At 48.8% G+C, this 13,519-nt stretch overlaps 1 protein-coding gene across 1 annotated transcript in view; it reads left to right on the top strand.

The window, feature by feature from the left end:
• Positions 1-4,107, top strand: part of ARHGEF17 (Rho guanine nucleotide exchange factor 17) — a 191,264-nt gene extending 187,157 nt beyond the window's left edge. Inside the window, exons 20-21 of the mRNA XM_053385410.1 lie at positions 1,604-1,861; positions 2,635-4,107. Coding sequence (XP_053241385.1) covers positions 1,604-1,861; positions 2,635-2,810 — 434 coding nt within the window. The 3' untranslated portion in view covers positions 2,811-4,107. The remainder of the gene's footprint in view (positions 1-1,603; positions 1,862-2,634) is intronic.
• Positions 4,108-13,519: the final 9,412 nt, after the last annotated feature.

The raw sequence follows: 13,519 nt of genomic DNA, 5'->3' as shown, positions 1-13,519 counted from the left end.
GTGATTAGTAATAAGACCCACAAAGGGGAAGAGGGAAGTCCAGGAGATTCTTGCTTTTATGTTATATGTTGTATGTTTGTGATTGTAAAAAAAATTATTTGAAAAACCATATATATATATATATATATATATATATACACACACACACACACACACACACACACACACACACACACAGTGGACGCTTGGGTTGCAAACATGATCCGTGCGGGAGGCACATTCGCAACCCGCAGCGTACGCAACCCGCAGCGCTGTGTCTGCGCATGCCCGGGTTGTGATTCGGCGCTTCTGCGCATGCTCGACCGCCGAAACCCGGAAGTAACCCGTTCCAGTACTTCTGGGTTTTGGCGCGTTCGTAACCTGAAAAAACACAACCTGAAGCATCTGTAACCCGAGGTATGACTCTGTGTGTGTGTGTGTGTGTGTGTATGTGCAGATAGGCAGATAGATAGATAGATAGATAGATAGATAGATAGATAGATAGATAGATAGATGATAGATAGATAGATAGGTAGATAGATAGATGATAGATAGATAGATAGATAGATGATAGATAGCACAGGTTCCCACCACCACAAGTGAAGTTTAAGGCTGCTTGGAGAACATCTGGCTGGGGAGAAGGAGACATGGGGAAATAGGAGGCAATGATCATCAGTCCTAGCAACTGTTTCATAGGGGCCAGTCCTGCAAAGGAGGTATTCCTGCCCTTGTAGGCTGTTTCCTTGAATAAAAAGTTAACTTTTCTGCTTGACCTTGCATCTTGAGTGCCAGCCTGTATCTGAAGCAACCTTGACACACAGTGAAAAATGTCACGTCAGGTGGGTGGGAATGGGGGAGAACTGCTTTACTAACACAGGAAGCCAAGGACCGCCTCAATCTCAGAAACAGAATCATCTCTTGAGTTGGTCTAAGGTGGCCTTTCCTAACCTGTGTGCTCTGCGGATGTTGCCACCACAGCTGTCAACTGTCCCTTATTTGGCGGGAAAGTCCCTTATTTGACGGGAAAATCCCAAAACACTGTGTCCTGCTGCTGTCCCTTATTGATGATGTCTCTTAAGTTTCCCGGGTTTCAAAGGAAGCAGCTCCTCTCCCTCCCTCCCTGCCGGCCAGGGAGGAGGGAGGCTCCAACTGTGTTGCTTGGCTGCGTTGCTCATCCAATAAGAAGTCTAAGAACGACTGGGGGGTGGAGCTTGCATGCCTTGTGCCAATCAAATCGGCCGCGTTGCCTCGGGACTCGCCTTTGCTCAGCGCTTCCCAGCGGAGAGGTGACGGTGTTTTTCCTTGCTGCATCCCCTTTGCCGGGTTGCTGCACTGTGGGAACCACCGCTTGAGGCTTCGTTTGGCCGCTGGCTGGGCTTTCTGCCTTTGGCTCGGAGGGGCTCAGAAGTCGAACATACCTGTGTTTGAAAATCCCTTATTTTGGCTGCTGATCCCTTATTTTTGAGGCTGCTGGTCCCTTATTTTCAAACCTGCAACTTGACAGCTATGGTTGCTACCCAGTGGGCGGTGCTGGCAGGGTGGGCTGGTGGGAGTTGTAGTCCAAACCAGGTTGGGGAAAGAACCATCTAAGGACTTGCATGAACCACTCGCCTTGGATTCGCAGGCTCAGATGCCATCATCCGCCAGCACAAGGCGGCTTGCTTGAGGATCACCGCCATCCTGGCCTGCAAAGACCTGCTGTGGATCGGCACCAGCGCTGGGGTGGTCCTGACTCTGCCCATGATGTCCAACGCCACCTCCTTGAAGACCCCGCCATCGCCGGTGGGCCTCTCCCAGGGACACACAGGCCACGTCCGGTTCCTCACATCCATCGAGCTGCCGGAAGGTTTCGACATCCTCTTTCCCCTGCCCAGGGATCCAGGTGGGTTCGAGTAAGACGAGGCAGAAGGGGCAGCCTGGGGTGAGATAACCATCGGGTTTTCCATTTGAGCAGGAAAGGTGTCCGTCAGGGATTCTCCAGCCGCGACGTCTGCATTGCAGGGGGCTGCACTAGATAATCATGTGGTGGCGGTGCGGTGGCAGCAGGAGGCCCCATTAGCTAAAGTGGTGCTTCAGGTGAAGAACAGTTTCAGGTTAAGAACGGACCTCCGGAACGAATTAAGTTCTTAACCCGAGGTACCACTGTACATCTATGCATAGGTAAAGGTAAAGGTACCCCTGCCCGTACGGGCCAGTCTTGCCAGACTCTAGGGTTGTGCACTCATCTCACTCTATAGGCCGGGAGCCAGCGCTGTCCGCAGACACTTCCGGGTCACGTGGCCAGCGTGGCGAGCTGCATCTGGCGAGCCAGCGCAGCACACGGAAACGCCGTTTACCTTCCCGCTATAAAGCGGTACCTATTTATCTACTTGCACCCGGGGGTGCTTTCGTTGGCAGGCTAGGTTGGCAGGTTGGCAGGCGCTGGGAATGAACGACGGGAGCCCCCCCCCCCCGCCCGCCGTGGGGATTTGAACCACCGACCATGTGATCGGCAAGTCCTAGGCGCTGAGGTTTTACCCACAGCGCCACCCGCGTCCCTACATCTATGCATACATGCTTACAAATCTACATAGGGTGCATACTTTGTCCCGGTGGCAGAATTTGGGTTATGCAGGTGCAGAAAGAAATATGACTCACTCTCCTCCCCGCTTCTAGGTACAGAAAAGTCCAACGACTTGGAGAAACGGGACTCCACGAGGCACAGGCCCCCCAAGTCCAAGATGCTCATCATTAGCGGCGGCGACGGGTACGAGGACTTCCGGCTCACCAGCAGCAGCGAGACAGTGGGGAGGGATGATAGCACAAACCACCTGCTCCTCTGGAGGGTCTGACGAGCGAGATGAGGAACAGGGCGGACCCCTCCGGAGGGAGAGAAGCCGAGAGAGAGAGAGAGATTGCGTCCCGTCCTTGCCGTCCCCACACGGACGCATCCCCGTGTCTCATCTCCCACCCTGAATGTCTCGTGCGCAGGGTCGCCTTTCTGGATCCGCCTCGCGGAGTTAGCGGCGCGCCTTGGGACGGGCCGCGTGCGGAACCTCCAGAACGCAAATCCATGTTGCACGACTCGCGCTTGCTGCTGTGTCTTGAGTATGTGGGAGGGGGTGCGCTCAGTGAGAGAGAGGAGGAGAGATTAGGTGCAGCCACCCCTATGCGCCAAGCCCCATTCAAATGGGACTAAGAGAGAGAGAAACCATTTAGGAATTCAACCCTGCTTAGGAAAGAATTGTCTGCTCTGTGTGTGCTGCTTGGTTAGAAACGCCCAGCTCAGCCGAGGAGTTGTTGAATGTCGTCGTGTCTCCCGTTTTCGTCCGCTGAGGCCCTCGAGTCCAGATGGCTGGGGCAACTTTCCCCCATTCTCACCAAACACAAACACAATCATTTTCCGCCCCCTCTTTGGTTTCTCCTCGCCTTCCTCCATCGGATACAGATGCAGAGCTACTCCACTCAATGGCACCCTTTCATTCATGCAAGAACCGCTCACCAGAACCAGACACTGCGCACCATCGTCTTGCCAACTTCTGCGAGGCACACCGCCGCCAGCATCCAGATAACTTGGGGGGTGGGGTGGGGGGGTCTGTTTGTGTATAAATTATCTTTATTTATTGGCGGCTAGGAGGAGGAGCTGCTCCAGAAAGGAGGGGAATGGGGAGGCGGACTGACACTGTTTCTGAGCAATTTCCAAAGAGATTGGGATGGTGGGATGGAGAGTGGTTTGGGGCCCTTGTCACGGTCAGAGACACCCCTGCGTCTGGGCTCAGTTGTGATAACCGTAGGGTTGTTTCCGCACATCAGTGTTCGAAGATGTAAGGCTGTGTCGGGTTGCAGTGTTGATGATGGCCGCTACCCAAGATGGCGGCTGGAGTTTGTCTCTGCTGAGAAGGAAGGGGAAAGAGGTTGGGCATGGAGAAAGCCCGCTCTTGATGGGGGAGTGGGGCAGCAGAGACAAAATACAAGAATCTTGACAGGATAATTGTGCAATATTGAGCAGCTTTCCCCACCAACCCCGCACAGGCCGCACCACAGAGGCCTCGTCCGTTACCAGGGCAACCGTACTCCATGTTGTCAGGGGATGGGTGGGCAGGAGTTTGCAACACCCTGGTCTTCTACCTTGTACAGTATTTATGATTTATTTGTTGTGGTTGTGTTTTTTGTTTTTTAAAAAAGAAAACCTAGCTACCGTTTGTGGAGGGAGGCAGCGAGTTGAACAGTTAGCGTCGCTTAATTTAATCGAGCTCATAATCTTCCGTTGTGAGAAGGGTAAATTTGCCTCAGAGACCGAAAGGTCTCCGCAGGCAGGTTGAAGGGCCGTCCTTAAAACCTTGAACAAAGTTAGATCCCCGCTAGACTCATCGTGAACATGGTTGAGGGCTGGAGAGAAAGCGGACTGCATTTCACCAGCTGACCATGGGACAGTCGCCGGGTTTCCTGCAAAGATTCCTGAAGGAGGCGAACCGTTGCTTGATCTGCAAGGAACCTCTCGGCTGCCGAGTCCTCTGTGTATTTACTCAGAGGTACGTCCCGCTGACTTTCAGCGGTGCTTACTCCCAGGTAAGTGTGTGAGATTGCAGCCTTCATGCTCTGAGGCGAGAGCTCTGCCTCTGGATCACATTAAACCCGCCTTTGCCAAACTTCGCCTGATTGGTCTGGTGCGAGTTGGAAGTCCGGAGGTTGTCGGGTTGACCAGAGGCACATGTTGCGTGCACAGTTGCATCGTCGATTTAAAAAGAATTGGGAGAACGCTGGCATTCCAATAACCAGATGAATAGGCCATGCATTATGGAAGCCAGACCACCTCCCAGTGAGCATTGCCAAGGGTGGGGAAAAGGTTTGGGGGAGGGGCAAGATGTCAAACTAGTGTCCCCTCCTCTGAAGTGAAGGAGAAGCACCTCATGTCTCCACTCAATACCCCCAACTTCCCCTAAGACAGGAATATAGCTGATAGCTCGAACCAAGAGTAAGATCTCCTTATAAACACATACATAGTGTTTCTTATGCACCGACACTGGATGCTGATGAAGACATTAAAGAAAAGAAGCGTTTTCAGCTGGATGCTATCCTATCAGAGACGCCTAAGGAGAATAAAATTACCCCCCTGGGTGATTTTAATGCAGACATAGACAAACTCAGCCCTCCAGATGTTTTGGGACTACAATTCCCATGATCCCTGACCACTGGTCCTGTTAGCTAGGGATCATGGGAGTTGTAGTCCCAAACATCTGGAGGGTCGAGTTTGCCTATGCCTGTTTTAATGCAAGAGTTGGGCGAGATGTCGATCTGTGGCCTGGAACTATTGGGAAAGAAGGAATTGGCAACAGCAACCACAATGAAATACTACTCTTGACTATCTGTGCAGCGCACAACCTTGTTATTGCCAACACACTCTTTCGACAAATTTAAAACATGGAGGTGCCCTTGGTCGAACCACTGGCACCCCTTATGTGATTGTCTGAGTTGAAGATTGCCAAGATGTGTGAACAGAGCTATGATGAGTGTGTATGACTTCTGGACACATCACTGATTAATACGCTCCACAATGGCTATCAAGATTGTACCTCAACGCAGACTTCAGGAAGGGAAACCAAGGCGCAAAATGAATACTCGAGCCCTTCAAGATCTCATTAAGCGGGATTGTTTCCAAAGGACCGTCTGCTTTCGGAATTCTCTGATAACATTGAGGAACACTGTACCAAGCTAAAAACATCCATTATTGCAGCCTGTAAAAAACTATTAAATACCAAATCAAGGAACACCAGGATTGGTTTGATGAGAATGACAGTAAGATTGAACACATTCTTGACAAGAAAAGGAAAGCCTTTCAGATCTGGCAAAGAGATAGAAACTGCGCCACTGAGGAAAAACCCTATGACAATGCGAAGGCTGAGCTTCAAAGAACCAGAGAACTAAAGAACACCTGGTGGATAAAAAAGCTCACGAGATCCAGCACTTAGCTGACACTCATGGTGCACAGAGTTTCTTTAAAGCCACAAAGACCATCTGTGGGCCTATAAATCATGACATATGCCCCTTATGCTCAACAGACAGTAAGCTAAAGGGACCCCTGACCATTAGGTCCAGTCGTGACCGACTCTGGGGTTGCGGCGCTCATTGAGCTTTATTGGCCGAGGGAGCCGGCGTACAGCTTCCAGGTCATGTGGCCAGCATGACTAAGCCACTTCTGGTGAACCAGAGCAGCGCACGGAAACGCCGTTTACTTTCCCGCCGGAGTGGTACCTATTTATCTACTTGCACTTTGACGTGCTTTCAAACTGCTAGGTTGGCAGGAGCAGGGACCAAGCAATGGGAGCTCACCCCATCACGGGGATTCAAACCGCCGACCTTCTGATCGGCAAGTCCTAGGCTCTGTGGTTTAACCCACAGCGCCACCCTCGTCCCCTACAGACGGTACCACACTCCTAAAAGCTATTGCACTGCACTGGAAAGAACATTACCAGCATCTCCTTAAATGCAACTTCCCTCACAAATTCCACAAAAACAAATTAAGAGATGAGCTCACAGTATCTCCAAATCTGGGAGAGTTGTGTACGGCTATTAACCAAATGAACAACAACAAAGCCAGCAGACTTGATGGGATACCTGCTGAAGTCTTCAAAGTGGGTGGAATTGAACTTGCACAACAACTTCACAAGCTCATCGGGAGAGAGGAGATCCCAGCAGGCTTTAGGGATGTCAAAATTATCAATCCAAGGCTACCCTTCCTGAATCCCAAAATGGTTTTAGACCTTCCAGGGGGACAGTAGACGTGATTTTCTCTTCTTGGCAGCGTCAAGAAAAATGCAGAGAGCAAAACCAACCCCTGTATATGGTGTTTATTGACCTGACTAAGGCCTTCAACACTGTAAATTGTAATGCCCTGTGGACTGTCCTTCTGAAAATTAGCTGCCCAGATAAATTTGTAAACTTCATTCTGCTCCTTCATGATAATATGACAGCAACAATCACAGATAACAGTGGCTCTCAAAATGAACCATTCACAGTGGGATCAGGTGTTAAACAGGGTACTGTTATCGCCCCAACTCAATTTATTATTTTCATTGCCATGATCCTACACTTTGTCAAAGGAATACTCCCCACCGGAGTAGAAATCATATATTGTACAGATGGAAAGCTCTTTAATCTGAGTAGGCTGAAAGCAAAGAGTAAGGTTACTGTAACTTCCGTCATATAGTTTCAGTATGCTGATGACAGCGTAGTGTATGCACACTCAGAGGATGACCTCCAAACCATCCTAAATATCTTCACAGAATCTTATGAAAAGCTTGGTCTGTTGCTCAACATCCAAAAAACCAAAGTGCTGCACCAGCAAGCACAAAACAACATTTCTTCTGCGCCAGAAATCCAACTCAATGGTGTAACTTAGGGAAAAGTTGATCACTTCTCCTACCTGGGCAGTTATCTTTCCACAAGGGCCAACATTGATGCTGGGATCCAGCACCGCCTGAGCTCTGCGAGTGCAGCTTTCTCCTGATTGAAGTGCAGAGTGTTTGAGGACCGGGACATTCGCAGGGTAACCAAAATGCTTCTTTACAAAGCAATTGTACTACCAAACTTACTATATGCCTGTGAAACATGGACCACTTATAAACACCAGCTCCAACTCCTCGAAAGATTCCATCAACTGTGTCTCCGAAAAATGTTACACATCACTTGGGAAGACAGGCGATCTAATACCAGTGTACTGGAAGAAGCAAAGATCACCAGTGTTGAAGCAATGGTTCTTCAACATCAACTTCATTGGACTGGTCATGTTGTGCGGATGCCTGATGATCGTCTTCCAAAGCAACTACTCTATTCCAAACTTAAAAATGGAAAGTGTAATGCTGGTGGTCAACAAAAGAGGTTTAAAGACTGTCTCAAGGCAAATCTTTAAAAATGTAGTATATACACCAACAATTGGGAAACACTGGCCTGCGAGCGCTCCAGTTGGAGAACAGCCTTTACCAAAGGTGTCCTGGGCTATGAAGACACGAACTCAGGATGCAAGGGAGAAACGTGCTAAGAGGAAGGCACGCTTGGCAAACCCTCACCGTGATCAACTCCCACCCGGAAACCTTTGTCCCCACTGTGGAAGGATGTGTGGATCCAGAATTGGCCTCCACAGTCACTTACAGACTCACTGTTAAGATCGCGTTCATGGAAGACAATCTTACTCAGGTGCGAGCGATTGCCAAAGAAGAAGAAAATATTTGTTTAGATTGAAGAGTTTTAGATTAGGTCTTAGAGATAGAAAATTTCACCCAGACCTCATATCTGATGAATTAGGTACAAAAATTAAAATTCCTCCATCTTACCCCTCCACTTTATAAAAAGACCAAAGGCAACTTACATCATAAAACTGAGTTTCATAATCCACATTTCAGACCAGAACTCAGATTTTGAAGCCAAATGGTAAAGGTTTGACACTCAGCTTTGCAATAATAAAAAAGTAAAGGGTAAAGGGACCCCTGACCATTAAGTCCAGTTGTGGCCGACTCTGGGATTGTGGCGCTCATCTTGCTTTATTGGCCGAGGGAGCCGGCGTACAGCTTCCGGGTCTTGTGGCCAGCAGGACTAAGCCGCTTCTGGCAAACCAGAGCAGCGCACAGAAACACTGTTTACCTTCCCGCCAGAGCGGTACCTATTTATCTACTTGCACTTTGACGTGCTTTCGAACTGCTAGGTTAGCAGGAGCAGGGACTGAACAACGGGAGCTCACCCCTTCACGGGGATTCGAACCGCTGACCTTCTGCAGCAAGTCCTAGGTTCTGTGGTTTAACCCACAGCGCCACCCGCATCCCATTTTGCAATAATACTAATAATGCTATAATTTGTATAATTTGTGCCCCGCCCATCTGACCAGGTTGCTCCAGCCACCTCTGGGCAGCTTCCAACTAAATATAAAAACAGTAAGTCATACATCAAGCATTAAAAACTTCCCTATCCAGGGCTGCCTCCAAGAGTCTTCTAAAAGTCAGATAGTTGCTTATTTCCTTGACATGTGATGGGAGGGCGTTCCACAGGGACGGCGCCACCACCGAGAAGGCCCTCTGCTTGGTTCACTTCTCATGGCTCAATTCCTCCTAGGAGGTTTTGGAATCCATAGGCTGGACTGGCGCACTTAGAAAATTGAGTTTTTGATTCAGAGCCACTCAGCCTGGATTTGATGTGTATTTCTTTCCGTGCTATTTGTCTCCATTGGATCTCGTGATGAGCGCCGAGGCCTCTTACAGAAATGAGTCGTGAGGAGCAAGCTTTAATCTGCATACCCTGGCAGAATGCAATACACAATGCACATAATCTGATGTCTTCTTATTCAGAAGCTGTTTCCATGAAATAGGGAAAGCGCTCTTTTAAACCTGCATCTATTCTCAGTACATTAATTTTGCAATCCCCATTTACATACCTTTCTTTGAAACCGGGAGGGATGGGAACCGTGTTTTTGGAACAGGGATTCTGTTCAGGATATACAGGTCACGGAGGGGCCTGACTCTGAACAGTTGTTTGCATTCCAGAAGTAGAATTTAGGAGGTCACAGACTGAGTGTGTTCATCATGACCTTGCCATCTACAAAATGGAACACAGAGATATAAAATCCTTCCTTAAATTGGTATGTATCTGTGAAAATTAAGCGGTCCCCGATTCAGTCTTGCCACTTGCATGAGCTCACTAGTTTGCCTTAGACAGCCATTCCTTCTTCAGCTTTGGGGTTAACAAACTGACCAGCCTTACAGGGTTGTTGTAATGATTACAAGAAGATGGGGTATGTGGAACGCTTGAAACGGGCTCAAGTCATGCTGTGTGAGTGCAATGGAGGAAGGGGAGATTTTTGCCTGTTGCTCAGTCTTCGCGTTAGAATGTTAAGCATTTTGCGCTTGGAGACTCTGCAGATTGCCCAGGCGGTATGCAAAATGAACGTGGGAGCTTTGCAAATCCCCCAGGCGATGTTCAAAACATCTCTGATCCGTTCGTTCACATTCTCCATCTTCCACTGATCCAAATCGACTGTGCAAAATGCAAAGTCCCCCATGGACCCGGTTAGCATTACGAACGTTCCCTGTGTGTCCACACGAGTCCCCAGGGTTTGTGCTTGTTCACAAGCCAACTCACGTTCACCCCAGCAGGTGCACGATTGTGTGGGTTTTAGGGGTCCCCCCTAACCTGTCTTACTGAGGCCAGGCTGAGAATCTCCCATGTGTGGAAGGCAGCGCAGGCGTAGGCAAAGTGATACTCTGCAGATGTTGTTAGACTACAACTCCAAGCAGCAAGGCCAAAGTTGAGGGATGGCAGGAATTGTTGTGTGGCAACCTCCTATGGGCTAGCTGTGGTGCAGGATCACAGATTTGTTGTTGTTTAGTCGTGTCCGACTCTTCGTGACCCCCTGGACCAGAGCACACCAGGCCCTCCTGTCTTCCACTGCCTCCCGCAGTTTGGTCAAACTCATGCTGGTAGCTTCGAGAACACTGTCAACCATCTCGTCCTCTGTCGTCCCCTTCTCCTTGTGCCCTCCATCTTTCCCAACATCAGGGTCTTTTCCAGGGAGTCTTCTCTTCTCATGAGGTGGCCAAAGTCTTGGAGCCTCAGCTTCAGGATCTGTCCTTCCAGTGAGCCCTCAGGGCTGATTTCCTTCAGAATGGATCGGTTTGATCTTCTTGCAGTCCATGTGACTCTCAAGAGTCTCCTCCAGCACCAGAATTCAAAAGCATCCATTCTTCGGCGATCAGCCTTCTTTACCACAGGCAAAAGCAGACATCTGTTATTAGCTCCTGTGGATGTTCTTGGTTACCGTAGGCAAGCAACATCTTGGCTGTTGCAAAACTAAGGACTTTTGTGTTTGACTAGTGACTGCCATGTAAACCCGTCACAAAGGACTGGAAGGAAGACCTCATAACTGATGGGTGGGACCTAACTTTAAAAGGATCAGACAAATTCATGGAGCAGAGGGCTTTCAATGGTTTCTGGCCACAGTGGCCACACTCTGCTGCCACAGTGGGAGGCATCAATGCTTCTGTTGCTGGAAACCACAGAAGGGGAGAGTTGCTCTTGTGTTCGAATCCTGATTGCGTGTTTCCCACAGGCATCTCGTTGGTCCCTGTGGTCTGATCCAGCCCCCTCTTCTTCGGCTTTTAACTTGCGGCCTGATCGTGTGTGCAGGTTTACACCAAAGCTGCCCCACCACATTCAACGGGGCTAGGTAAGTCGGCTCTCTGACATCTGGGAAACCCTGCTATAGACCCCTGGTCATTATGGGATGGATGATTCAGCATCAGAAACAAACGATAAGCAAGTCCCGTCCCCCAAATCATAGCGGTCAACATTTCCCTTTTTAAGGGAAATTCCCTTATTCCGAATAGGATTCCTCGCAATATAAGGGAAAAGTTGACAGCTATGCCCCAAATACCCAAAGTTAGTTTGGCAGCACTAGTTCGCTTTCTATGCAAGAAACAGACACGACACTCACCCCCTAGGTTTCCTGACACAAACGAAGTTTACTTCCTGCATTCTCAAAAGAGCTGTGATGCTCACGGATCTCCCTTTGCCTTGTTTCGAGATTCGAACACTCAAAGGGGTGGAATTCTTTATAGCCCTATGGCTCCTCTCCCGGGTCATAACTGTCAGCAGCTGACGTCAGCAGCATGGTGGGAAAGGCTTCTCTGTGGCTTGGAAGGGAAGATATTCCCTATCGTCTCCCAAAGGAATGTGTATTCCTGGACCTCTGGTATCGATAAGTTTTGAGGGGTGCTCCTGATGCCCTGTTTTGTTGACGAACACCACGAAACCTGCGTCAGACGTAACCTGTTGTGTGTATCCAAAATGGCACCGGAAATGCTTTTGGGGCTAAGGATACACAATAGAGAAGCTTTGCTTACGGCATTAATACATGCATGCTCCGTTTATCCCGCTCTCGCCTCTGGTCAAATAGGTTGTGCAGGTTTCTGAAGCACCGCAGCACAAACCTGCCAGGCCTGTTTGACCAAGGGCGAGTGTTCATTGCCATGAACAGCCCTTCCTCTTCTTAACTCCTTTCATTCCTTGTGCCTAAAAGGCATATAAATATTGATTAATTGATTCCTGTTAAGAGAAGCAGCTGTTTTGAATTCGGATTCTAGTCCTCAGTGATGTGTGTGGCCTGGTGCGTGTACGCAACCTTGCTCCAATGAACTTAATGTGCAAGAAAAAAAAATGCTTTCCCAATGGCTGGCTTTGCCACAAAGAAACATATCTTTTGTGCAGGTCTTGGGAATAGGGGCCTGATTTCCAAAGAGGCGCAAAGGCTTCACTCTTCCTGGGAAACACACAATCTGCCATGAAAAGCCCTCCCTGCTCCTTGATCCTGTGTGTTGAGAATATGCTGTGGTTGCTCAGTGGCGTGCGCTCTGCACATGTTCAGTGGCATTTCCCCCTCCAAAACAATTCACATATCCCAGGACTTGGTTGTGACATCGTATAGATTTCCTGGGCTGAGGCTTGACCGAAATGAAGCCCAGGCTGGGTACCGAAAAGTGAACATTTGGATATTTGTGGAATGTGGCTCCCACATCATCACCAAATATAGCGGCTGATGTAATGGGGGAAGCATTTCTGAAAACCTCCACTCCACGGTCTACCTTTGCAGTGTTGCGCTTGTGGTTGTTGTTGTTGTGGTTGCATGGAAAACACCTTAAACAGAATGACTTTGGAGTGGAAAAGGCTGGTGCTAGCAAGTCTCTCTTTCCAGTGACAACCCGCTCCTCCCCATCTCAAAGTTTAACTCTCTTACTGACCTCCTTGGCTGCCGAAGACTTAATGTAAATATTGGTATATATCGCCTCCTCTGTACATAACGCCCTCGAGTCTTGATTGTCGATACGGATTTAATGGCATATTTTTATATACTTGTTTAAGTTTCCACCGGCGCGAGCGAGAGTGCCGACACACAGTCTTTTAAGTTAAGCGTTGAATTGAAAGACGAGGACAAAACAGGGAAGAGCAAAGAAACAGAACAAAATTCCTTGCCCAAAACGTTACCTATTCCAGTGAGATGTTAACAATTATTAGTCCTGGAGTTTTATTTTATTTTTTCCTTTTTCGTCACTGTGGGTTCCTAGTCATTAAAGGTCACTGGTGTCAGAACCCAGCTTTGGCGTGTGGACTCTTCTTTTGCAGGCTTCGGCCGGATTAGGGGACGGGGCAGTGAGCTTTCCTATTGGACAGAGTTGGCAAAAAAGTTCTCTGTTTTGTTTTACCTTATTTCGTTTCCACAAGTGTTGCACCTTCCTGGTGGTCCAGGCACTGATTGAGGATGCATGCTGGCATAATTTTAATTATTATTTATACATCACCCATCTGGCCGGGTTTCCCCAACCACTCTGGGCGGCTCCCAGCAGAATATTAAAAACACGATGAAACGTCAAACATTAAAAGCTTCCCTAAACAGGGCTGCCTTCAGATGTCTTCTAAATGTCAGATAGTTGTTTATTTCCTTGACATCTGATGGAAGGGCATTCCACAGGGCAGGTGCCACCACCGAGAAGGCCCTCTGCCTGGTCCCCTGTAACATCACTTC

Source organism: Podarcis raffonei, chromosome 4, assembly GCF_027172205.1.
Source record: "Podarcis raffonei isolate rPodRaf1 chromosome 4, rPodRaf1.pri, whole genome shotgun sequence".
Taxonomy (NCBI): domain Eukaryota; kingdom Metazoa; phylum Chordata; class Lepidosauria; order Squamata; family Lacertidae; genus Podarcis; species Podarcis raffonei.
This window is presented reverse-complemented; position numbering and strand designations above follow the sequence as displayed.